Here is a 25,541-nt window from a genome sequence, read left to right on the forward strand (position 1 = left end):
ATACAACGCCAACGGTGAAAAGCGGCCGCACAGATACTTTGGCAGCAATCATGCCAGGGATTCAAATCAAGCGAAGCTAGCACTGATAACCCAGCTTACGTCATCGTTAAACGAGGTGGCAGAGTCGAACGTGTGAACGCCGCCGTTGCTCGCGACGTAAAGCACATTGCTGTAGTGGCGGAAAAAGCGAGTAGGATAGCCCCAGGCTCGAACCGAGTTGCCCTGACCGTTGATGCCGGTCTGCGGACAGAATGTCGCATCTTCATGGAACTGCTTGGTGCCGTCGTTGGCGTTGAGCAAGAGCACGAAGTTATTGTGCCGTATATAACTGCCAGGGGTGTCTACGGACTCGAACGAGAAGCAGGCGCTGTTGCCAAGGCCGGCGCGTACGGTCCAACTGGCCTGCTGTTTAAGAGCAGTGGTGCTGGACGACGAGACAACCTGGGTGTTGATGGTAGATCCGGTGTGTGCGATATACCGGGTTGTGTAGCCGGATGTGGTGGCCCGTAGCGAGATCGAGGAACCGACGGTGAGCGCTGGGCCACTGGTTAACGAGGTGGTTGCGTATTTAGCGGCCACGATGTTAGCCTGCACTGAGTTCTCGGTGGCATCGGACGGATAGCCAGAGGTCATGACGCCCTCGTAGAAAGTGCCCTGGGCGCTGACGCTATTGTCGCCGCCGATACCGAGGATGATGGCGCCCTCTTTGCTCATAGGGTTGTAGCCAGATACGCTTGGACGTGCGCCGTTGTAGTAGGTCGATAACGAGCCGGACGCGGCATTAGCACCACGGATCGCCCATTGGTTTGCCTGCCCCTTCACGGCCGCGGTGACGAACCGGTAAGAGATAGACGGGTCTGCAGCGTTGTTCTTAGCGCTAGAGCCAGAGAAGAGGCCATTCTCGAGGTCAGCCATTATCCATGGGCCGCTTCCGGAACCGCTGCCCCAAACGGTATTGTCTCCAAAGTAAATGGTCTCCATGTGGCCGTTGCCCGTATCAAGACTGCTGACCTCGGCATTGCCGTAATCGAAGCAGCAGCCATCATTATAGTGCGTCCCGTCTAGGACCGCGTACATGCCCTCCGCGGCGTCGCCTATAGCTGTGCCGCTGGCAGCGTTGTTTCGGTAGCCGGTTCCAGGCGAGATGAAGACGCCGTACGCTTTCTGTCCATTCAGCGTGACTGGTGCGCCAATAGCGCTGGCAAGGTTGTCATAGCCATTGGCTTCCGGGCCGTTGAAGCCGCCGGGCGGAGCCTGAGTGAGGTGATTACCCCGACCGGACTGATCATAAATAATAGTGATTAGGCAGGTCGTGCTGGCGCAAAAGGAGTCTTGAGCAGCGGCATTTGCGACGCCGCCAGCCGACAGCGGCGCAATATTGGTCGTGGCACTGTCGGAGCCGCGCTTCACCTGGTAGAGGGAGCCTGTGTAGGCGCTGTATAGGGCGCGAGTAGTACTGTGCGCGGCAACGCAGGGCGTGCCTCCAGATGAGTATATATCACAGGGCCCAGCGACGACAAGAGAGGCAATGAAGCCTAGAGTGAGCACGCTTGCGCGTTCGAGGCTTGGTCTTGAAAACATGTCTAGTCGCTCTGAGTGGGGAATAGTGCAAAGGGCACAGCTATAAGCTTGGTGGATCTGTCAACGAAATGCTTGAGTGCTACCGAGTATGAAAAGCTACCTTATAGGATTTAAGCCGCTTGATGTACGGTCTGCTTTCATATCCTTCATATAACATGTCGAAATGTCCTTTTTCGATCGAATGTGGCACGCTTGACTAAAGCGATAGGAATTCCCTCCAATAACCATTGATAGAGTACACATCTTTGACTAATACTACTATCCTCATGCGCAGTACATCCAGGACAGCCAAGTTGACCTCGTAAATACGATATTGTCGATCGCTAGAGTTGCACGAACAAGATCTCGTGACATACGCAGGGCCGCTTCTTGAGAGCACCAGAGGTGGATTAAAACGTTCCGTCCAACTCGTGATCTTAGACTGTTCAAATAAGTGACTATACTAATACCAAAGGGGGATAGCTAAAACAGGAAGGTGACGGGAGGTTGCATCGTGCTGTTTGAATACCGCTAAACCGGCATTTCTAAGGTGGCACATTGACTCTTTGGCCATGCGGTTCTGTAAGTCACCCATTGGGGCGCTTATTGAGTTGGAGATTCTATCCACCGGAACTTTCGCCGGAGAAAAATTGGTTAGCACGGTGAAGTAAAAAGAAACAATTCTAGTACCGAATCATCATTTGGGACTAACCTATGCCTAGTGCCGAAATATCAGTATAGCAAAACGAGTTTAGCTTGAATGCAGGCTAACGACTATTGGGGCGGCAAAGAGAAGCAGAAAGTCTAAAGTAGGAGAAACGGTCATTAGTGAGGAGGCAGGCGGCTGCATTTGTATAGCCGAAGTTAGGGCAGATGAAGAGCGTCGCAAGCGCTTTACCCGATCCGGGTACCACATAGCCCGGCGGGCACAACATCACTTGCTCAATTCTGACAATGACCCTCATGCTAGAACTTGGGTTTAACGTAGCAGGGTCGCTGCAAAATAGATGGTTTCAGATGTATGTTAAGTGCAGGGCGACCTTCGCTTCTTGAATTTCTTAGCCTATGTTCTAATCAGATCAACATGTAGACCTTGGGTTGGCGTAAATTACGCTGGAAACTGTGGCGGACTATTGAGGAACCTTTTGTCCTGAAAGTTATCTAACGAAAACGAATATTAGTATACAGAGCAGCGTGCAATCTTGTATGTGCGTTGGAGGACTATCTTGATCCTCAATAGCCACCTCGAACCGTTGAGAAGAGAGCAAAGGAAATGAAATCTTATGTTAGCTATCATGTTAGTGCTGAAGTAATTTTTAAAGCAAAAAAGTTGAAATTTTATGGTTGTATCATAGAATCAATCATTCAAGTCGATTGGAATTATCATTAATGCCAGAGCGCGTCGTTGATATTAGTCTTTCTTATTACCAGTGAAACCATAATCCAATAACACGTCTATCGTTGGGCAAGATTTTATATAGTTTTATTCAAAGACACTTCCAAGCCACAGGGGGCATAATTATACAGCTAGCTCCAAGCCAAATCTTCTAAACTGTGGTTCGGTGCCATCACAATTCGAATGCTATATACGACCGCCAGATACTATCTACCACATTGCTTTAATGCAGTATGGTTATCCTGAAATGGTTGTAAAACCTAGCTCGTCTATCGGCAAGAATGTCGATTCTTCCTAGCACGCTTTATCAAGCCTTAACTCTCGTGGCCGTAGCTGATCCGGTATACTATTCAGTAACGACAGGACAGCAGTATAAGCTCCGATGAGAAATCACAACAGTATTAGGTGACTCATAAGTCAATACTTGTTGGCACTATGTATCACGCCAATTGATCCACAAACTAATCTAGGATGAACGAGAAACAAAGGAGAGGTTGTCTTCGGGAATCTCAATGAATAATGAATACACAAATAGCAATCTACCGCGTGCCGGCAATCTTTTTATTGTAGTGAGGCTACGATATTCGTTGTTATTTTGGAGAAATCAGGCATCAAGGCCGTTTAGTGCAAGCCTAGTGGTTTCGACAACAGATATTTATTTTCAGCTATTCTCTCTCAACTTTTTACAGGGCGCTTGACTCAGTCCTGGTTTGTGTCTTCAGGGTCTGCACGGATCTAGAAATCCTGGAGACGTCTTGTCCTGTTGCGAGCCTTAGCTAGTCAGATAATCTTGTTTTCTTCAGCTTCCCTGCTACGGCCATTCCTTTGTTCAGTATAGTTGGAGACAAAGCCATTGATTTGAAGTTTCAGGCTTATGTAAGATGTAACTGTAAGATCTGTTCTCTTCAGACGCCTCGACGGCCTTGTGAGTTGGCACAGCCTTTACCGGCAGTCCATGGTGGGCCACAGCTTGCCGCCATCGGTCCTCTTAAAGTAATCGCATTCTAAGCCACGTCATTAGCCCGGATGTTATGATGTAAGTTATAAGCGGTGAAGCACTTACTACCGTGGAAGATGCCTCCATTACTGTTCGACCAGTAAGCGCAGCTGTCACCGGCATTGTGGACGTTGTCTGTGTTCATCCAAGTGCATGCTTCGTGAACTCGGGCTAAGGTGCGAGAGAAAAACAAGAATTAGTGGGGAATGTTTCAATCAGACCTTCTGTTGCGGAAGCCACTCACTATCACCCCTGTTGTACCACAAAGTGTACCAGTTGTTGTTTGCAACCCAGGTTCCGTCACCAGCCTGGGCCCAAGCATAGGTGCTGGCCGCGAAGGAAAGGGCGGTGGTGAGGAAGGCGGTAGTGAACTGCATGTTGGGAATGTGATGAAGCTGAATAATCAAAGTTTAACTTGAGTGATTGTGTTGAGCGATGGAGAGAGAACTTTCTTTAACTGAACTGGCGATAGGTAGTTCTTTTATAGACAATTGGAAGCCCACATCTCAACGTCGCTAGAGTTGCCAAGCAGTCCCCAAGACTTTAGTTTTACCACCTCGTATTACCCGTCGCCTAGTTGGACGAGTGAACCAAACTTCCTTAAATCCTATAATGACCCTCCTCGATGCCTGCACCCATTTATGTCTCCCTCCGAGGTCCTGCACACAAGCAGGAAGAAGCCATATAGGCAGATACAGTTCGCTCTGGTCTAGTCCAGTCTGTGCAACATCGTACCCACCTCGGACTTCTGGACAGCCATGCACTTTTGCCCGGGACCCCCGGTGGACTTGAGCGTTGTACCAAAATCATCGATACTGACTACTCAGCCGCGATCGAGCGACTCAGGGACGGAATGGCCATGAAGGCGGATAATGTAGGGAACCACGCCATTCTTCGGTTGGTGACGGTCGACCGAGTGTTTTCATAGACAGCACCATTCCTTCTAACCTTACTATGTTAAAGCTAGCAGAGCGGTCCTTACTGAATTCGGGTGACCTGCGGTTACCCTGTATACGCTACCGGGCTGCAGTTGCCGTATACACGCTACCGACCTGCAGACGCCGTATGCACGTTACCGACCTGCAGGCGCCGTATGCAGGCTACCGACCTGCAGTCGCCGTATACGTGAATAATGAGAGTAGGTTTGATGAAGGAGAAAAAGTATAACCACTAAATATAATATCTGGTGAGCGATTATTTGTGAGTGATACATACGGAGGCAGCCGTCTAAAGTCAATCGGCCGCCCTGCATGTCTTGGCGCTGGCAGCAGCTGCCTCGGGAAACACTCTCAGCTGCAACGTCTTTTGTCAATTTGGGAGAGCATTCAGGGTCCAAGGTCTTCGATTCCAAGATTGTGGGAAGATAACCCGGAATACGCTAACTTGACCCGGAGGACTAGACCGCCCTTGGACTAATGCAAATCTTTCAACTACCAGTGTTCGATTGATTCCTCTGTCGCCGCAGATATTTGGACAATTGACCAGTTCATCAGAAGGTTTACAATCCTTGTATCTGAGATGACACGCAAAACGATGCCTTCCGGAAGAGTAGGTGGCTTAATGAGACAGGAACCCCTTGCGGCCGAAAGTGGGATCTCTCGAACCAGCTTAAGCGGCTCACTGAGCTGGCGTCAAGAAGGCTACCGTTTAGCGGTCAACATCAGCAAACTTAGTGCACTATTCGAACTACTGGTACAGCAATGGCAGAACGAATCACAATTACGGGTTTCGAACGGAAGAATGTCAGTTAATCTTGACTGCGTTTCTGAACGGCTTCGTATCTCGATAAATTACTGTCCCTTTCCGGTTGGGGGCCGTTTCAACGTAGGACCTACCGGTTTTCTCATTTCCATTTACAGATTAAAAGACGCCACAAAAGTGGCGATGACAAACTGCCTTGAAGCCGATCACTTCTCCATCTTCTGCTCGGTGGAGACGGTGCGGGCATTGTTCTCAGATCCTGCACTTGTGGGAGCTATTACCTAAGGGCATGGAACGCAGCACACCTTGGCTTGGCTTACCATATTTCGACCTCGCTCTGATTTGGGCATGGACTTTTACACTGTTGTTATTTGTGAAGCTTCTGCACCACGCACAATACCAAGCGGAAGCAGGAAGTATGGGCCCTCGGCAACATGATCAGTAATGATACATATATGATCCTTATCCATCCCATAATGTCGAATACTATCATTCGATTTGAATTGGAATTCCCAGAGATTATGTCCGCAGTACAGTCCATACTGGTGCCTCGCCATATCCATGTGCATGTGCATACTGGTCATTTGTGGTCACTATGTGTGTTGGGTCCTTTCGGGAAGACTCGGTGCTTGTGCCTTTAACTCTGTTGCGAGATTATCCCACCTCAAGATCCCATCAAGGCCACGGCACATATGTTCAATGGCGAATTTAGGTGTAGATATGCCCATATTTGGCTTCCATCTGTTAGGATTTGAAAGGACTGGAAAACCGTCGCGTTGCACATGGCCGCTTTTCGAATATAGTCCAGGCAATGAGCGAGAACATCGTAACGGCTCGATCTACATTCGTGTCGAGGAAATGAAGGAGGGCTTATCAACCGCTATATAGGCTTGCTACTCCCTCCGATTGTTAGAAGGAATAGGATCGCAGATGTGAAACTATGCGTATATGGTTCTGAGAACAGACTTCAGTTTAGGTGCACCACCGCATGAGTAAGTCAACCTATCTAGCAGTGTAATTGATGGAACACGTCCAGACCAGTAATCCAGTAACCCTCACGTCAGGTCATACGATACCGCACAATATTAGCATCCTCTACTGTCTAGTATAGCACATTTACTACACCAATATGCATAAATCATTTAGTGACAAACCTAGAAAAGGTAAATACCTGTCTTTCAGATTACCCCATAAACTATCCATCTCAGAGATGGGATCTCACACCCAGACCGGATCGGGCGCTTTGAGATCTATCACCAATACATTACTCGCATAATAGATCAACTCCCCTCTGAACTTCATCTCTTGCACTGCCAAGTCAGCAGGGGTTGAGTAAGCTCGTCGCAGAATCTGGCCGTACGTTCCCAAATGACAGCGTGAAACCTACGCAGCTGATACTATCATACTTGCGAAAAGAGTCACATTAGCGATGCCTTGAATGATAGACCAGATTTCATTTTGGCGGCTAATGGTGGTCATCCGCTACCATAGTTCCGGCCAGGTCCTGAGCGCGCGCGTTGCTTGGAAAAGGAAGCGTACTTTTGAACAACGGCAACTACGCAGGACCACGACTATCTATCGTCTGCTTCAAGGCTCAGCACGGTGCTGTTAAAATACTCTGCATTTCTAGTGCCGCACACTGGCCTGTGAGTCTGGAATTCATTTCTTGAGGTATCAGTGTTCGTGCTTAAGCGGAAATGACTCTTGGCGGAGATAAGATGTTGATCTGGATTATGCAAGATTCGGTTGCCTTGGTTTATTCGCTTTCAGTTGCTGGAATATATGCAACTGAACTGGTGAGTACCTGATGAGGTGAAAGAGGTGCTTCAGACCGTGATGCGCATCTCTAGTGTGCGGTATGTATGCTCCATTATGCTAACAGGTTGGACGGCAACCTGTCATGTGATATCTTAATATAATCTAAAAGATTGATCAGATGACCCAGGGACTCCCTCACAGACTCAAAGTAAATCGTTTTCATTCTCGCCACTGTCGACGTTAGAGACGGCATAATTTCTCGTGCAAGAGGTATATCAAGTTTGCGCATACCCGTTTGAACCCAACAGTTCTTCAGGAAGACTCTCGTATTTGGCGAACGGGATCATTGATGAAGCATACGCAAAGTTATCAAAGGGCGAAGAGGGGAATTTTGTGGCTGAGGTATAATGTCATCATGTGCCTGACCATATTACGAGTATATACGGTCATATAAAACCATACATACCCGTATAGCCATTTGAATAGGAGGCAAATACGAATACGAGCAGCAAATCATTATCACTGCCTCACAACGATACCTTCTACGCCCATCTTCTCTTTTTCAGCAACTCAAATCAACATAAAGCATACACTTACTCTCTTGCAGTAATTTCGTGGGCAGCCCCTGCTGTGACATAACGTGTGGTGATGGAATACTGTGTTCAAACACGCTGCTCACTGTCAAACTGAATTTTGACTTCATAGATTTTCAAACGTGACCTAGCTTTTGCAGACAACAACAACAGCTAGGCTGCCTACAATGACAAAATTGACTCTGTAGTCGTGGATAGCGACTAGTGCTAGCACATTTACGGTATTTTCATGGTTCTAGAGGCATTTATATGGGTGATATTTCTCATAATATTGAGATTGAAGGATATTCTTATCCACTACTGTGTGGCTCTTGGAGCTAATCATCTGCGGAGCTGCAATACGTGGTGGGTTATGGTTTTAGGATTTATGGTTAAATACGTCTGAGAGTCTAGTCGACTCTCTCAAAAGAACACCGGATCTCTGAGTGCGAACTTAAGTTGTTTGATTACTCCGGGCAAAGTGACGACCCACACCTTAGTGTGTTTGCAAAAGTCGGATCAAACCGGCTGACCAATATCCGTGCCGTTCATCCTTCGCCATATAGCCAGTTTCACAGCTATTGTTGCTGTTCATCAAAATGACCCGTCATGGTACTCAACATCACATTTCCACCTTGCTGCGTACGTGTTCTAATTGATGCCTTTTGTTGAAATTCAATCTTTGTTCTCGGTGAATTTAGGACCACACGAGGCGTCCATGGCAGACCATGCAAGACTAGTTGCTGAGTGTAATAGTTTAGCCCAACTAGTTTGCCATTAAATTGTGTTATGGATGTGATTAGACCTGAATTTTCAACACTTAGATTAATCCGTAGGATGAACTGGTAGTAGACCTCCGTTCGTATTTCAAGACTCCACACCACTGGCTTCCATCACATGTGCCTACATCGTCCCTAGATGGAGGAGGTATGCAGCCTTTGTCTGATATTTGCACCGAAACTTGAGGTCATTTCTTTCATCTGTCTAAGCATCAAAAGTTTGTTGCGATCCTGATGTGATGTCACTGGAGAAAGGACTGTTGGAGAACTGTTACGTGAGATAACCTTAAGGACAATCATCGTCATAATATTAAGGTAGCTTTGCCCACGGATTTCCATGGCATTGCCGTTTTCAGCTGTCAACCCAACCTGGTCCGCTGTCATTCTTTGTGTTGTCAGGGCAGCCAAGCCATGACAAGCAAGTCAGGCTTTGTCTGCAGAATTAGCGACTTCCTTGACGATTCAATGACCACAATCTTTGATAATAGTCGCCACCAAAAGGTTCTATAAGGCGGCAAAGATGGCTTGGAAATGCGCCTTCTTCTCAACAGAGTGTACACCTCTAAGAAAGCATCAGGAGTTTCTGCTATACTCCACGACCTCATAGACCAACTTGTTATCATTCAAGGTTTATCTTTGCGCTAAAGAATGCGCTCCTTGCTTACTATCAAGGCCGCCGTAGCCTTTTATCTCGGTGGGTATGGAGTACTCGCCGAAAATTGGGAGGGTGTTCCTACCGTCGGCAAAACGGTGGACGGTACCAAATACATTGGATGTCCGGTTGAGATTCCTGGACGTGTTCTAACTGGACCTTCATACTCCAACGATTCCATGACAATTGAGTCATGCGCAGCATACTGTGTCAAAAACAATCTACCGCTATTTGGTGTTGAGTACGGCCGTGAATGTTATTGTGGCAGGTATATTCCTCCCAATGTCATCATGCCAGGAAAACCTTCGGACTGCAATATGAACTGCAAGAATAATAAAGCAAGTTCTACTAAGCAGTTGTGTGGTGGCCCAAGCCGCATGTCTGTTTTCAACATGACGACGTTTAATGCACCTGGTGCGCTCAAAACCAGCACAGATTGGACTTACAAAAGCTGCTTCATGGAGCCGCAATGGGGCCGCGCCTTGTCAAATCTCGTCAAGGCGGACGATAGATTGACCATCAACATGTGTCTTGATGCCTGCAAGAGCGCCAACTACAAGTTTGCTGGTTTGGAGTATGGTCGTGAGTGTTGGTGCGGCAATACAATGGCTGATGGACTCGAGGATGCCAGCGATCCTGCTTGCGTCATGCAGTGCGATATGGTTTGTGGTGGTAATAGTTCTCAGATATGTGGTGGACGGGCTACCATCAGCATGTATGCGCGTACCAATTCGAAGCGGCACGTTACTCATGAGGATGAGGTCCATGAGAATCATCATACTCCAGCTAAGGAATTCATCGAAGTTGCTGCAAGAAAGGGTCGCTTCCTAAGGATTCGCCGTCCTTCGGTTAGACGGCAACAGCTGAATCAAGAGGAGTAGTGATAGGAGTGGCAATAATGGTACAATCCAGCACTTGCATCATCGCCAGGGAATCATGTATTTCTCCTCTCCCTTGTATATGAAACTAGAAAGTGATTGTAGCACAAGTTCATGTGGCTTTTATCACATGTAAACGGTTTTGACTTCAAGTGGGGATCCGAGGTGGCAATCCAATTTTGCTAAGCCAAGGTTCGGCTCTGGTTCTTGAGGCACTGAGAAATTGTGACAATGCAAGCATCCATATGATAAAGAGTACAGACCCGCCTTGCTCTGGATCTTGGCGTAGCTCCATAGTGAGTGGCAACATTCAACGAAACAAGTGATGTTTGTCCCCAGCCTACATAGCGAAGGGTTTCTTTGCTCCACTAGTAAGTCGGGAGAACTGAGAATTGCGGGTCATGCAAGGATACCCGAATACCTGTCGCCGATTTCCGTACATAGTAAACATTGTCCAAAGACCACAGTGATTGCCGAGCATGTTTTGAGGATGTCGCAGGTGATTGTGAATAGTATTGAGTCAGATTATTGCTGTTCTGCTTGTCTCGCATTAGATAGCCTTGTGACAAACTTCCATGGCCACAAGCTGACGATGGAGTTTCCATAACAAGTATTCAAAACATTGAAGCAATTGCGGTTGGTACGCGTAATTCCCGGTATCATGCAGCAACGTCTAAGTAGAATGGACAACAAGTTCAAATTCGGCAGTTAGGACCCTGGAATAATGCCGTGGCGATTCTCCGCTGTGATTACCCCTGACTGCCCCACTGATGCCGAGAAAACAAAGTACTTACATAAGCTTAAATATTCCCGAATCCACTTGATCCTAGTCGCAGATTTGAGCCGCGCCATTGGATTGTCGGGGCCCGGGATGTGGGCGGTTAGTAATTGCCATATTTTAACCGGTTCCTGACGACGATGCTTCCCCAAAGTGGCAGGACGTCTGCAGGGAAGCTCTCCGAACATGGCGAGCTCTTGAACCAATGTTACTCTGGAAGGTCTCGACGACCAGATGGCATGTGCCAAGAGAAAGGCCGCGTATGCTTTCTGGGTATACTGTTGCATTTTCAGGGACGGCCCATAACCTGCGTTCATATGAGGAATGACCAGTCGCAGATTGGTTAACTTTCCAGAACAGAAACACTCGGTTATGCATCCAGAACCAGTTGAGTTCAACTTAGTGGGTAATTCGCCCTCGTCGGTAAGATGAAGGAAGACGCTAATTGCACAACTATCAGCCGCCTATGGACCACGGTGGGCCGGAAGGCGAACTTCTCCTCACTGCTCATGATATTGCCGCCGGGAATTCGTCAGTATTAGAGTGCGCATGGAATAGACGTACGTACAATTGACGGTCGCTCAATGTGTATAGCATTATGGCCCCACTGTGAGGCGAACCCACCGGCATTAGCTCAATCTAGCCTATAATGTACGGTATAACGCAAGGTACGAGACATGGGTGCCGAGATGTATAAGAGAGGTTGATCAGACAGGTGACACAAGAGCATTTCTTTGGTCCAGCATCATCTCCTAAGTATCATACGACAAGCTAAGATGCGTTTCTCCGCTGCTCTCATCGCTTCAGTCGCGGCCACGCTGGTGGCTGCTCACCCTGGTGCAGACCTCAAGGAAGAGCTTCGTGAGCGCCAAGAATTCATCGCAAACTCCAAGCGCACCAACTTGGGTCACTGTGCTGCTAAGCACAAGGCCCGCGGTATTGAACAACGAGCCATTGCGCGTCGTCACAATGTTGCTATGAAGAACGCCAAGCGTGGCGTCCTTCAGCGCGACCCTACTGACATCAACAAAAGCCATCTGTCTGATGCTGGTTTCGACAACACCACTCCTCTTGCAGATATTTTCGCCCAAAATGCTTCTTGCGTTCTCTCGCCCGAGGAGACAGAAGGTCCATACTGTAGGTCAACGCACTGATCGCAACATTGCCATTTCTAGCGCTGACGCTTTCACTTCCCAGACGTGTCCGGTGAATATGTCCGCACCGATATCAGAGAGGTGCAAGGAGGCATTCCCCTATATCTTGATGTCGCCATCTACGATGTCGAGACTTGCGAGCCTCTCCCCAATCGCTGGTTTGAGATCTGGCGTAAGTCTCAAGCAAATTTTTTTGTCAGGTATATAATTAACATGGGATAGACTGCAACTCAACTGGTGTCTACGCTGGTGTTCCGTCTGGTGGCAACTTTTCATCTGCCCCAGAGAACCTTAACAACACCTTCAACCGTGGATTTCAGCAGACTGATACCGATGGTGCTGTCCAATTCTTGACCAACTTCCCTGGTCACTACTCTGGCCGTGCTATCCATATTCACGTCGCTGTCCATCCCAACGCTACTGCCCGCGATAATGGTACCATCTATGACCTGACTGCCAACCATGTCGGTCAGATATACTTCGATCAGGACCTCGTCGACCAGGTTGAGTCCTATGCTCCTTACAACACCAACACTCAGCCAATCACCACCAACGCAGAAGATTTCCTTCTTGCCGATGGCCTTGCCACTAGTGATCCGATCGCTCAGTATGTCTACCCCTACACTAAGCAGCCGCTTCCTTACTAACTATCTTGATAGGTATGTCTTACTTGGCGAGGATGTCTCCGAAGGGCTCCTGGGTTGGTTCAGCTTTGGTGTTAATACCACATATACTCGCGCTATCAACGATGCAGCCACTTACTATGAGGGAGGCGGCGTCTCCAACGGTGGCGGTGGTGGTCCTGGTGGACCGGGAGGCCCGCCCCCCGGTGCTCCCCCTAAAATCTAAGATGAGATGAGAATTCTTGTGGTCCTAGTAAGACCCACAGTCTGCTAAGAAATGGAAGTGATAGAAGTATTTTATGCAGGGTGTTGTTTCTCTCAATGTTTTCCAGTATCTTGACAGATATGTCAAACGTTCCAATACTGAAAACGGATTGAAATGATAAGGACCTTTCAAATTACTACATAAATGTTTTATATTCAAAGTCCATCTATTTGCAGGTAGTCAAAGATAAAGCCCAAAAATAACCAAACATTCTAGCCTGTCAGGATTGATTTAGGCTTATGGATTCTGTGGTATGATATAACATCAAGATTTCAAATTATTGTGATTGTACCGATCGAGCGATCATATATTATACCTACTATGGAGATATAAGATGTGTGTTGCATGAGTGCATACAAGAGAGCAGTACCAGGATTGGGTGACTAAATTTATATTAGTCATCAAGATGACGTCGAGACTGTGCGTCGGTCATTCGTACGTGGAGAGAAATAAGTCAACTCCGTTCTATTACTTGCTCAAACAATACATGTTTAGTATTTTAAGAAAAGTACTATGAAGGTATAATATGACCAGCATGAGATTCAAACAAACATCCAGTCAGAATACGTTGGTAGATATCTTCGCAGAGCCCCGAACATAAACACTAACAGCGCGTAGTGCGAATAGGACGATGAATATCTGAAGTGTCAAGCCACCATGTATGGTTTGTTAGGAGTTCTCTTTCCATGCCCGGTCTTTGCATGGACTAGATTACCGGCACCTGCGGCTTGCCCTGAAAAGCGCACACTGTCGCCGACGATGAGAATATTGGTAAGTCAATTAGGACGGAATATGGACTGTTCCAGGTATCTGAGAGGCATATCGAACGGCTGATGAGCAAAATCTGAATAATATGGCGTTTACCCGGAAAGATGTCTTTAGGAGTAGGTTCGAGCGGCCAGGCCTACAGTTTCACCTGCAAATACACATCATATCCTGTATAGTATTTATGTAGGTGGTGGGGGTTGCCAACATCTCCTTCTTGCTACAATTGTATCCAAACTATTCTCTTCACCTGGTGGTTTAACTCTTGAGTGCGAAAGACAGCCTTCCTCTTAGTTAACGGCGGACAGCTCAGAGCTGACGGTGTAGAGCCAAGCCGGTGAAGACTTTTGCTGGCGACCTCCGTATTTTCTATATGCAGTTTGATCACACACTAACAAATCTCGTCGTGCGTATAATACTTGGATTATCTCATGGTTATTGAAATGTTATTGGCTAAAGAGTGAACATTTCTTCGACTGTACTTAATGCCTCGTTAAATGCTCACAGCCTTTACGATGTTTGAGTAACACGCTAATGCGCAATATGAGGCACTTAATCCTTAGTAACCTAGTGTATTCCCCATTAACCCCTTCTTTATCCTGGTTCAGACTAGAAGTCTAATAAAGCTCCCGGTTTAAATACCAACTTTTTAAAAAAATTTGATAGGAGATCTGCTTTGTCAAAGCTTCACAGCATATTCCCGGGTTCAGTCAATAATAGTAACAGTAATAGTTCTGGTGGGTCAGCTTCCTTTCTCCTTAGTCACGAGCATTTTCAATTGCTGGTTAGCTATGGCAGCGTAACTACTCAGATACCTATCGAGAGACAAGATTTGTATAAGTTAAAACAACTTTCTACGCCTATTTCAAAAGGGTTGGTGTATCTAGTCTCTTTACAGCAGAATATGTGGGGTCGTGGGCCGCTCCATACACCCTTATTCTCTTGTGTATATTAACCTCCGTGTTCCTATGGAAGAATAGATAGGCTAGCTATAGTTGAGATCGTCGGTTCGTTTCCGTAGCGCCATTTTTCAAGGTATTTTGCAGACTTTCCAAATTAGCAACCCGTACCGTAGATATGCTTTATATCCAGCCCTATCCACGGGTTACTAAGGGAGCGTTATACGCCTTTTCACTGGAATATTACATATTATTTATAATAACGTATAAAGGATGGATATAAAGAGGATATAACTCGGCATTGAGTAAAGAGAAGAGGTACCTACTTATAGAGTAATTAAATAAAATGGTTTAACGGCTTTCCTCCTTCACAGAGGTTTTTTATACTGAACGCGGTATATACCCGGTGTGTCGGGTATTGAGACCGCGATATCTTATAGGTATATAGAAGACTAACTTAATGTCAAAAGATTAGACTAACTGTCTCTGATAGTTACCAATCGGTGCGACAGGATACTAGTTGTGTCTGTTGATCTTAATGCTAGCGAGACGAATCAAAGAAAGGTGATGGAGTTCGGACCTGGAGATTCGCGGGCAGCCATCGTCCTCAATATTACTTATTCAAACGCTACATTTTACCCTAAAGCACCTTTCCGCTTGGTCGTAAAATCAAGGCGCATATCCATTAAGTGTAATGTTTGCACGCTTTGTATACATCTATTATAAAATATCGGGGGTTCTTTCCATGGATGGGCGCTGAGGAAGGAACAGACATGAAAGGGTACTATGTGTAATCAGACCGAGTTTTGTGATCTATTTGGTTTCCACTACAAGTATTTTCAGCAAGGACGTATAGCGGAAAGTCAATGCATCTGTGGTTCCGTGGGTGTTCCTAAGCATATTGATTTGAGAAGCACTAAGGTGAGAATTTGTGCAATAGCGGGAAATCAGATGCGAAGTTGACGTCTGGAAATAAGCCAAGATGTTAGTACCTAAAAGAAAACATGGTCTTAAGTGGCTCTATCGTTCGAGTTAACGAATTGGCAGTCCCTTTTACAATATTCTCAAGCACCCGATCGCTGCTACGTGGCTGGTTTGACAAGAACCCGAATAGGGCAGCGTGCATTATCACTGATATTGGTTACATGACTGTTCTGCCGCCATCCATGGCCGACGAGATCCGGAATGACTCCCGTCTCAGCTTTACCGCATTCTCGGTCAAGGCAAGTTCCACCTATAGATCTCAGGATTTCAGCCTGCTAACACCTGTATAGTCCTTCCAGACAGAATATCCCGGATTTGAGGCTTTCAGAGATGGTAGGCTTGATAAAATTACTCTCACAGTCATCAATAAAGACCTTACAAATCACCTTGGTAGGCGGATCCGTCCAAAATCTGGGAGACCAACCTTGTAGTTGACTTCTATCATAGCGAAAGTCACGACGCCCTTAGCGGAAGAAACCACCCAAACGTTAAATGAACTTATCGGTAAAATCACTGGTAAGTGACACTCGCAATAGAAATACTGCATTCTCACTAAGATATGGATCAGAATGGCAGACCATTACGCTAAAAGATACAATCCTGCACCTCGTGGCCAGGATCTCCTCGCGAGTGTTCCTCGGCATGGCTCAAAATTACGAGAGAGCACACGACCAATGAATTCATGGCCGGTGACCTCCTGCGCCAGTGGCCCGAGTACATGCGACCCTTTGTTCACTGGTTCATCACCGAATGCCAGAAGCTGCGGTCGCAGGTCCATGAGGCCCGATGATCGAGCGTCGCCGGAGGCTCAAGCCGGAAGCTCTGAGGGCCGGTGCCACCCCGCCCCGGTTTACGATGCGATTGAGTGGTTCGAGGAGGCCGCCGTTGCCAAGGGCCAGAGCTACGACCCCGCGATCGCTCAGCTGTTCTTTTCGACCGTCGCCATCCATACCACCACCGACATGTTTCTTTTCGACCGTCGCCATCCATACCACCACCGACATGTTGTGTCAGACCATGATTGATCTCGCGAGGAACTCGGAGATGGTTAAGCCGCTGCGAGCAGAGATCGCGTCGACACTAGAAGTAGGCAAAATGGCAAAAAAGGAGCTTATACAGCATGAAGCTGCTCGACCAAGGAGAGTCAGAGAATGAAGCCTTTGCAGCTTGGTAAGTTCCTTTACCTCTTATATAAGCGTAATGGGATTAGTAATTGGCATCTCTAACATAACTCGTAACACGCAGCAAGCATGCAACGCGTGGCCCTGAACGACGTCACGCTCTCCGATGGCACCTTTATCCCTAAGGGCACCGCGTCGTGCGTCTCCAGTCACCGTCTGTGGGACCCTAAGGTGTACGCGAACCCGGAGCAGTGAGACGCCCACAGGTTCCTGAACCTACAACAGCTGCCCGGCAAGGAACACGTGTCGTAGCTCGTGTCCACTAGTGAGAACGACCTGGGATTCTGTGGCAACGAATATATACCCTGAGATTACCATCGTTCTATGGACGGTGGGCCCACTGTTTTTGAACGTCACAGATTCGGACAGGGAAAGCACGCATGTTCCAGTCGCTTCTTCGCAGCGAATGAGCTGCAGATCGCACTCGTGCATTTGCTGCACGACTATGAATGGAAGTTGCTTGGGAAGCAGGCTACTTCGGTCCATGACTTCGGCATAAATCCCCTGCTGGACCCGGCTATCAAGATGGAGATACGGGCACGACAGAAAGATACTGCACAAGCGTGCCGACGTTCGAACTAATGAGTTGTCAGTATGACTCTTAATTCCGACGATGTCATCTCGAAGACCATGGTTGTAAATTGAGGCTCGACGGTACTGTATTTAGTTGCTACCCGAAGGCGTAGCTTGCGAATGGACTGAACATTGTGCCCCACTCAAGATACTTGTCGCGGGTGTGAGGTTGTCTGCCGGTTTGTAATCATGATATGGCATTTTCACGCTAGTGCGGCACAGATTACTCCGAAATGAGATTTTCATCAGCAAGGATGGCTCATCAGATTGTGATTGATGGGTTGCGCGGCTGCAGCCGTTCGTAACCTGCTAGTGACCTGGTATATTGTGCCTATGTACGTACATCTCATACTTTGATACGAAAACTTTTTTGCAACAATAGTACTTTCGCTTCTGTTTTTCAGAGGGTCTAATGCAGATTCCCAGGATAATGCATCCTGACACGTCATTTTATGATCGTCGTAGACTCTTCCACTAAACTAGTCAAGGCTAGAACATACACACATACATACTTTTCATACACTGAAGCCAACCCGTAGAGGGCAACTAGTTACAGATATTCTTGTGTTACATGTGTGGTTTCAAGATGTTGAAAATTGCCTTGCATGAGAGTGTGGTTACGGAAGCGGGGAGCATGGTTAGAAAACGGTGTTTATACTCCAACCTGCACCAAGACCTCTGGCAATTGCAAATGTACACAAACTGACCGTGAACATGCAGCCTGTAAATACAATTAAGCCCCAATAACTTCCTTCGCAAGCAGTAATCAAATTTCCTCCCAAAGGTATTCCAAGTAGGCAGGCTAGACTGACAACTGTAAAGCATGTGGCATAATAGCGCCCATACTGCTGAGTTTCGCAGAGTTTACCGATACACACGGGTGTGATGCTGATGTTGTTGCCACTAGCGAATCCAATCGTGACTGCGAAAACGACCAATCCAGGCAGCGTGTGACCAAACGGAAGCCACACGGCAAAGCACACCACCACTGACAAAATAATGGAAAGCATATTCGCATTGAATGGTCCGATTCGATCAGCCCACCAACCGGGTAGCGCACGACCGAAAAAGGACCCAGCATTCATGATCATGAGAACCTGAAAACTGAAATCCTCGCTGAAGCCTTGGGCCAATGCATAAGAGCTGATATAACCCAGAGGAATAAAAAGAGCCATTTCCATGAAAAAGACCGCAACGGTGGTCCAAAAGAAGACCTTATTTTTGAAAATACTTATATCAGGGTGGATACTTGCATTTTGCGATCCTGGCAATCGAGACCGAACAAGAAGGTTAGCTATGGAGACCAGGACAAGACATGAAAATCCAAGGATTCGCAGCGCCCATGGCCAACCAAGCGAAGGATTGGGAATCAGGCTCTGCAACATGAAAGGGAATATGATGCCGCCAATGGATCCTCCGCTACTAGCTATGCCAGTTGCAAGCCCACGACGTGCCTGGAAGAAATGACCCACAGCTGCCAGGCACGGTGTGAAAAGTAACGAACAGCCGATGCCGTTGATAATTCCGAAAACGACGAGAAAATGCCAGTATTCTGGAAAGGAATTTCCACATTAGCCACGGCGATAATATGTCAAAAACACGTAGAAAGTTAGGATCTCACCATGACAGATGCTTAACAACATAAGGCCGCCTATAATGCAGAGACTACCAATGAACACTAGTAGCCTGGGCCCATGCTTATCAAACAAGGGCCCAATGTAAACACCGCAAAAGAAGGACAGGAATGTATATAAGGAGAAAATCCATCCTATACGGTCCTCACCAATGCCGGTCAGTTGATGAGTAGAAACGTAAGCTTGTAGTGCTGCAATCGTGTTGGTAATACCTAGCGCGGCAAGCCTGGTAGAAGTCAGCTATGCATAAGAGACTGATCAGAAGATTACTGGACTTGCAGGCCACACCAGGCGCCAAATACGACAAGCCAAGCTCTCAATCCCCCTTCTGGGAAAGACTCCTCCGCCTTCTCAAGTGTGGAAGGTATCCCTGAGTCCTGTTGCAATGGACTTGAAACAGTCATTGGATTGGTGAAAGATCGTATAATAGACGTCGCGCCACCGCCAGATCTTCTATGTTCGGGCTCACGATCTCTCTTTCCCATCAGTACACTACTCGTCTCTATAGTAGGGAGGTATTTTGCCATGCCGATTTGTGGCAGAACCTATCAAGTTGTTGTTGGTAAAGAGTGTTCAAATAGGCGAGTAAACTGAATGTCCCAGCAGCACAGACAAAGAGGGAAGAGTTACGAATAAGACATAAGGCAAACAGGGTTGAGAGAAAAGGTAAGACAAAGCTAGGGAGGAAAGGGAAAAGTGACAGTAAAAAATTCAATCGTAATTTCAACCATTGCACCAATGGATATATGATTTGCATAGTTGTAACCAATACGATTGAGTGGCAAACTCATGGTACCTTCGAAAACCTTACCTAATCGATTCATTTCTACCTTCCATTGCACAGTTTGGCCCACACTTGCTTCAAACGAGCACAAGTCTTGAAGGCTCCACCTTAAAGTGACTTCGTTCGAAGTCCGCACGACGTGGAAGTGGGGCGTAAAGGGATGAGGCCATACCGCACCTGCCAGCCGACACATCTGACGCAGTGACGCTAGCTATGTGGTAAATCTAAACGAGTTAGTCTTTGGCTTACGGGACCACTCTTCAAAGACGTGCAGTCCCTTAGCTTGCAACAAAACTTGCTATTCCTGCCCGGATTGGAAACAATTCTCCATCGCGTAAACACTACTCGTATGTGCCCTCCAATGCTAATGCGAAGGCAATAAGATAAACAGGCATATTGAGTAGCGCCCACATTTTACCTATACATATGCTGATCAAGTCTTTGTAGTCATCCTGTGTCTGTTATCGCGTATTTGGGGTGAAGGTGGCGATGGTAGTTATCACAACTATTACTGATCTGATGGAAAACGATGGAGCGACAGCCGAGTGGTGATTTAATACGTAGTTGATTTACTTTGCAGCCCCTGGTAGACGCAACAAGGGGATGTAGGGTCAACCGCCTCGTGAAGCTGCCGCCAGCCCATAGACCACCGTAAGTTTTGCAGAAGCATTGCTCTTTAGCGCGCGCCGACATTGTAGCTGTTTATACGTCACGACTAAAATTCCAAATGGCCGACCCAGTTGGCAACAGAGGCAAGAAGTGGTGGGGCTCTCTGCCTCGAAAATTTTCTGTGTACATCGAATAGTACAAGGTCCCTACAAGTTAGCACCGTAGCTAAAAGTAAGGGACTGATCAAAATTCAATGGTTATAGAAACAACCATTAAAAATATCTATGCAAGTTAAAGACGGCTCATAATCTGATGTTATATCGCCATCCTTTTACCTTCTTTTGACTCCGTCCTTAGTCACTAGTCAGTTGGTTCTTTACAAATCATCTCATCACGATACACAACTCTCCATCATGACAGATGCCACAAGATACCAGGCCCCCATGATCCGGAAGGCTCAGCTGACTGATGCGAATAGCATTGCAGAGCTAGGAGCGCATGTCTTCACAACTACTTTTGCCCACTCCGTGCAGCCGCAGGAGCTTCGGGCGTTCCTCGATGAATCGTATACGGTCGCAGCGATCATCAAGGACCTTCAAGATCTGAACAGAGACGTCATACTCTCGGCAAGCCGGGAGGGCGAGATCCTTGGCTTCGCCTACCTCACGCGTGGCAGCAGTGAACCTTGCGTCGCTGACGTTCCAGATAAGGTCGAGCTACAGCGCATTTACGTTCACCCCTCAGCTCACGGCAAAGGAGTCGGTCGGCTACTGGCAAACACTCTAGAAGAGATGGCACGCGAACAAGGTTTCAAGAGTATGTGGCTGGGTGTATGGGAGGAAAATACAAGGGCTATCAAGGCGTATCAGAAATGGGGTTATAAGCTAGTGGGCGATCACGACTTCGTGATTGGCACGGTTATTCAGACGGATTTTATCATGTTAAAGAGCTTGTAGACAGTTCGCAAAGGGTGTGAACTGGCGTGCATGGCCAGTTATTTCCAGCCATTGTTGCCTTTTCACCAAAAGCGATTGTAAAATTACTCAGTTTGGCACTAGCTTAAATCAGTCATGACGAGACACAGTATGATTGAGCGCAGTGTTGCAAAGGGTGTTGCTGATCTGGCCCTTGCTTAATTTGGCCAAGAGCGATGACCATACCCACAAAGGCAGTCCCAACCAGTCCGTGGGTACTTGAGAGACATGAAAGGAAAGAAGCAAGTAAGCATGCGTGGCTTGTCTGGTCAGCTAAAGAACAATTGATTGATGCGGAAGCGGAAGCCAACTCGGCTTAAGCCGCTCGTCCCCACCATCCCGCTTGGGTATGAACAACTAAGGTTCTGCAGGCTGGAATAGTCGTACACGTATGCAATGATGAACATATCCACGTTCTTCACTTTTACGAAATTAAAGATGAAGCGAAGTAGAGATGTTTGTTGATAGGGAGGAGGTCCAGGAAATAAGTTCGACATATCTGGCTAGTCTTTGTCACCAACGGAGAGGATGTAGGCAATCCCTTAAAGCCGTACGGGCCATGGTTGAGAGTCGATCAACCATCTCAAATCTAAAAGGGCGACATGTACTAATCGAACTACAATGCGCTCTTCTAAGAACCCTTCAACTCGCCTCGCGCTTTGACTGTATTCGAAACCCATTGTGCCGCGTCCGAATCCAACTTCGCGAAACCCTCGATGACACCCTCTTGATCCGCCTTGCCCATCTCCTGGCTCATCTTGAACTTACCCTCCAGACGATCAATCTCGATCTCTATACCGATAATATTCTTCTTCAGCAACTGGATAAAGCGGTCCGGGGCGTCTGAAACCTTCCATTCCGACGGCCGACCAGCCTCTCCGGTATACCCCATTATCATTGTCTCGTTATGATGGCTTAAGTCTTTTATCTGCTTCTGGAGAAAATTTGATGTCTCCTCCGAGCTAGAGTCAAAGAATATCTTGGCCTTCCCATACACTTGCGCGGCCGCATAGTTCCAGGTCGGTACCACTTTACCCGTAGCAGGCTTTGTCTCGGTGTAGAACTTGGGTGTGACATAATGGTGGGCCGGCGCGTTAAAGAGCACCAGGACTTCTTCCTCAAGGAAATTGTTCGACCCAGGGGTTGATGTAAGTGCCTCTATCATCGCCTTGCTGTGCGGGTTCTGCCTTGCAAGGTGGCCTCTTAAAAGCCCACATTCCGTTTCGCTTGACTCATCTTTAACGTCCAAAACGAAAGGAATATGACTCGTCTGGAGGAATGGAAATGTAGGCGACCGAATGGCGGTGGTCAGCAACCCTAGCGGATTGTCGTGTATCAGCTTCCGAAGGACACGAATGTCTCTTTCTGCGTGGACGGCCCGAATATACATGTTTAACGAGTATTGTGAACAGGTTTGAGAAGGATACTTTTCTCTCTATGGAGATGAAATTAGTTAATCGAGATTTGAATTGAAAAGTCAAATCACTGTTGTAAGAGAAATCACGAGTTGACAATCAATTTTACTGCTTTGCCACCAGGCGTCCTTCGCATAAATCGTGTTAGCTCGCGCTCACTAGTTCCAAATGCGAACCAATCAGACCACTTCGCCAGCGACGTGTCACGGCAAGTTACCTTATCTGTTCTACAAATCAGCCAACACCCATGCAAATCTGCAATTTAACGGGATGGTTAATGCCCATCCTCTGCGACCGAGAGACGATTCTCCGCCTGTGTACCAGACATGACACATTCGAGTCCCATAGAACCGATGTCGGCTTATTGATTCTCGATTGAACGCACTAAGTTCTGCTCCTCCATAGTTGAAAGAGGGACCGTACAACAAAGACGTTTATGATTTGGGGGTGGTGTGCACAAAGGCAACCGATCCACGCCTGGTCAACCTCGGGCACGCGGGTCCGAGTCAGTCTAGTGTTCATGTAATGAAGCTACGAGTCATCTTACGTATAATTAGGTTTCACTGTGGGGTAAATTGAATGACTCGTCATTAGACAATACTCAAAATAGGGAATACGCCCTGCCTGTGACAAGTTGGACAGATCGACGAGTGCATCAATCACGTGATGCTCCTAAGCCTTCTTGACGTAATATAACTGTGTTGCTTTTTGCTCCTCTACTTGCTGGTCAGTTTTTGAACTAGGCAGTTACACGTACAATCCGCTTCTTAAACATACCTCTAATATGTCTAAAATGATCCCCTTAGAAAACATCCTAAGCAGAGTGCGAGTAGCTCCTGAAGTCTTTGAGCTACGCCCGGATTACCGTGCTTTGTTAATGGTCGTGGATGGTATTCCGCCGGGTCCTTGCGATACTACGAGTGAGGCTCTGCTGCAGGAAGCTGAGGCTTCCGCCCGAAGGCAGCTGACACAACATGCAGTCATTGATATGCCGCATGTGGCAGCATGGCGAGATGCCTACAAGGCTTTTGGCGCAAAACCGCAACGTACCCGTAACAGCTTGGAGGCACTGACACGTCGGGTGGAGGGTGGTCTACCGCGTGTTAATCGCCTAACGGATATTTACAACGCCATCTCCGTCAAGCATCAAATTCCATTAGGCGGCGAGGATTTAAACAAGTACGAGGGAGCGCCACGCTTGATTCGGGCAACGGGCAAGGAGAATTTCGAGACGGTGACCAGCGGAGATATTGTTGTAGAGCATCCAGATACTGGGGAAGTTGTTTGGTGCGACGATGTTGGCGTTACCTCCCGTCGCTGGAACTGGCGCCAAGGCCCTCGAACCGCGCTGACCGACAGTACCACCAGAGCTCTATTCATTCTCGATGCACTCAGCCCGGTCTCTGACAGCTCTTTGCATGCGGCCGCTGAGGAGCTTACATCTACGTTGAAGGAACTGAGTCCTGATGTGCGTGTCGAACGCCGGATAATCAGTATTTCCACACGATAATAAGGGATGGATAAAATTTTGTGGGACACTATCAGGATGATATCTTAAGATTGAAAACCACCTCTCTTAGAGAGCAATCTACACGGGTTCATTTACTGTAGCATAGTTGGCCGAAGGTTAAGGTTTACTCTTCCCGTCCTGTACTTCGATCCACCGTTGAATCGAGTCGCTATCTAAGAAAAAGGCGCATTTTTGTTAAACCTCTCTACTGGCGCTAGGGCCTCTTGCGATTGTCTCGGTGAGCCCAACTCAATCCTGAGAGCACTTCTAGGAGGTCAGTGGTGGCGAGGCCCTGTATTATGAGAATATCCATCGTTGCAGGGCGGGGCTTGACAACAAAGAGCCTCTCGTTCGAATCATGCTCTCTCCCGTTGAGATCGCAGTCGCAGATCCAAATGCGCCAAGCTCGTCTTTACCGTCCGGGTCCTCCTGGCCCTGAACAGGCTGCAGTCTAGCCTGATGATGTTGTCTTCGGCCGGCCCAGACATCAGCTAGGACTTGTCCTGTTAGAATAGCAGCTAGAATAGATAATTCCATTGTGTAAAATAGTTGGCGAGGAAGGAAGAGATAACTTATCTCAGAAGAGATCGCGTGTACATAGCTGAGCTGTATCTCAGCTAGATTGCGTATGATCAGACAACAGCGCTACTTTGAACCGATGACCGGCTGTTACCAAAAATGGCGATCTATGATCCGTTTCAGATGGACCTTACACGCTACATCACAAAGCGCACGTCAATGTCTACTTACAGTAGAACGGCTTCGACGCCCATCTTCAATATTGTACTCTTTGTTCCAGGACAAGACGTAGTATATTATGTAAAATACTGCGGTATACTGAACTGTAACTATAACTAGGAATATGATATACACTACGAATAGAAAATTCAAACTGGCTCTGATTAAAAGTGATTTTCATTACGGATACTATTATATTCTGTGCCCGAGTTTACCAACTCTTTCTCCATGACCATGACGAGATTTCAAACAGCATTGCGTACAGTACAATATAGTACGTACCATGTTTCCATGTCTTCGAGCTTCGATTGAGACGATCAATAAATGGTATTTTCGAGCCGCGTATGCTTGTCGTACTATTT

At 47.3% G+C, this 25,541-nt stretch overlaps 9 protein-coding genes across 9 annotated transcripts; 5 read left to right on the forward strand and 4 right to left on the reverse strand.

Annotated features, from left to right (window-relative positions):
• Window positions 1-66: 66 nt before the first annotated feature.
• Window positions 67-1,581, reverse strand: BKA67DRAFT_661103 (Arabinosidase B; the record flags this gene model as incomplete). The annotated part of the gene is made up of 1 exon (XM_046107757.1): window positions 67-1,581. The coding sequence occupies one exon, from the start codon at window positions 1,579-1,581 to the stop codon at window positions 67-69; it is 1,515 nt and encodes a 504-aa protein (XP_045956638.1).
• Window positions 1,582-3,898: 2,317 nt separating this feature from the next.
• On the reverse strand, window positions 3,899-4,330 carry BKA67DRAFT_661104 (uncharacterized protein; the record flags this gene model as incomplete). Its single annotated transcript, XM_046107758.1, has 3 exons — window positions 3,899-3,960; window positions 4,020-4,124; window positions 4,198-4,330. 3 exons carry the CDS (start codon window positions 4,328-4,330, stop codon window positions 3,899-3,901), a joined length of 300 nt encoding a protein of 99 aa, XP_045956639.1.
• Window positions 4,331-9,197: 4,867 nt separating this feature from the next.
• Window positions 9,198-10,369, forward strand: BKA67DRAFT_680894 (WSC domain-containing protein). Its single transcript, XM_046108910.1, has one exon. It carries the CDS (start codon window positions 9,412-9,414, stop codon window positions 10,294-10,296), a length of 885 nt encoding a protein of 294 aa, XP_045956640.1. The 5' UTR covers window positions 9,198-9,411; the 3' UTR covers window positions 10,297-10,369.
• A 1,478-nt stretch (window positions 10,370-11,847) lies between these two features.
• On the forward strand, window positions 11,848-13,074 carry BKA67DRAFT_521717 (Intradiol ring-cleavage dioxygenase; the record flags this gene model as incomplete). Its single annotated transcript, XM_046098304.1, has 4 exons — window positions 11,848-12,208; window positions 12,269-12,397; window positions 12,448-12,832; window positions 12,885-13,074. 4 exons carry the CDS (start codon window positions 11,848-11,850, stop codon window positions 13,072-13,074), a joined length of 1,065 nt encoding a protein of 354 aa, XP_045956641.1.
• Window positions 13,075-15,563: 2,489 nt separating this feature from the next.
• Window positions 15,564-17,653, forward strand: BKA67DRAFT_637918 (cytochrome P450; the record flags this gene model as incomplete). Its single annotated transcript, XM_046105704.1, has 10 exons — window positions 15,564-15,610; window positions 15,847-15,994; window positions 16,052-16,151; window positions 16,209-16,277; window positions 16,330-16,391; window positions 16,426-16,533; window positions 16,589-16,725; window positions 16,888-16,931; window positions 17,007-17,133; window positions 17,302-17,653. The coding sequence occupies 10 exons, from the start codon at window positions 15,564-15,566 to the stop codon at window positions 17,522-17,524; spliced, it is 1,065 nt and encodes a 354-aa protein (XP_045956642.1). The 3' UTR covers window positions 17,525-17,653.
• Window positions 17,654-18,153: 500 nt separating this feature from the next.
• Window positions 18,154-19,553, reverse strand: BKA67DRAFT_520691 (major facilitator superfamily transporter; the record flags this gene model as incomplete). Its single annotated transcript, XM_046098207.1, has 3 exons — window positions 18,154-19,067; window positions 19,137-19,375; window positions 19,420-19,553. 3 exons carry the CDS (start codon window positions 19,551-19,553, stop codon window positions 18,154-18,156), a joined length of 1,287 nt encoding a protein of 428 aa, XP_045956643.1.
• Window positions 19,554-20,955: 1,402 nt separating this feature from the next.
• BKA67DRAFT_661108 (acyl-CoA N-acyltransferase) lies at window positions 20,956-21,498 on the forward strand (the record flags this gene model as incomplete). The annotated part of the gene is made up of 1 exon (XM_046107759.1): window positions 20,956-21,498. One exon carries the CDS (start codon window positions 20,956-20,958, stop codon window positions 21,496-21,498), a length of 543 nt encoding a protein of 180 aa, XP_045956644.1.
• Window positions 21,499-21,960: 462 nt separating this feature from the next.
• BKA67DRAFT_573694 (transcriptional regulator PAI 2-type) lies at window positions 21,961-23,171 on the reverse strand. Its single transcript, XM_046103371.1, has 2 exons — window positions 23,152-23,171; window positions 21,961-23,062 (listed from the first exon to the last, which is right to left on the reverse strand). The coding sequence occupies exon 2, from the start codon at window positions 22,904-22,906 to the stop codon at window positions 22,148-22,150; it is 759 nt and encodes a 252-aa protein (XP_045956645.1). The 5' UTR covers window positions 22,907-23,062; window positions 23,152-23,171; the 3' UTR covers window positions 21,961-22,147.
• A 370-nt stretch (window positions 23,172-23,541) lies between these two features.
• BKA67DRAFT_573696 (Phenylalanyl-tRNA synthetase) lies at window positions 23,542-24,828 on the forward strand. Its single transcript, XM_046103372.1, has one exon. The coding sequence runs from the start codon at window positions 23,716-23,718 to the stop codon at window positions 24,439-24,441; it is 726 nt and encodes a 241-aa protein (XP_045956646.1). The 5' UTR covers window positions 23,542-23,715; the 3' UTR covers window positions 24,442-24,828.
• The last annotated feature ends 713 nt before the right edge of the window (window positions 24,829-25,541 follow it).

The sequence above is a fragment of the Truncatella angustata genome (assembly GCF_020726525.1).
Source record: "Truncatella angustata strain MPI-SDFR-AT-0073 chromosome Unknown BKA67scaffold_6, whole genome shotgun sequence".
In the NCBI taxonomy this organism is placed as follows: Eukaryota; Fungi; Ascomycota; class Sordariomycetes; order Amphisphaeriales; family Sporocadaceae; genus Truncatella; species Truncatella angustata.

Excerpts from the sequence above, each read along its gene's own strand:
- BKA67DRAFT_573694 (XM_046103371.1), bottom strand. The coding sequence starts at position 22,906 with ATGTATATTCGGGCCGTCCACGCAGAAAGAGACATTCGTGTCCTTCGG.
- BKA67DRAFT_573696 (XM_046103372.1), top strand. The coding sequence starts at position 23,716 with ATGTCTAAAATGATCCCCTTAGAAAACATCCTAAGCAGAGTGCGAGTA.
- BKA67DRAFT_680894 (XM_046108910.1), top strand. The coding sequence starts at position 9,412 with ATGCGCTCCTTGCTTACTATCAAGGCCGCCGTAGCCTTTTATCTCGGT.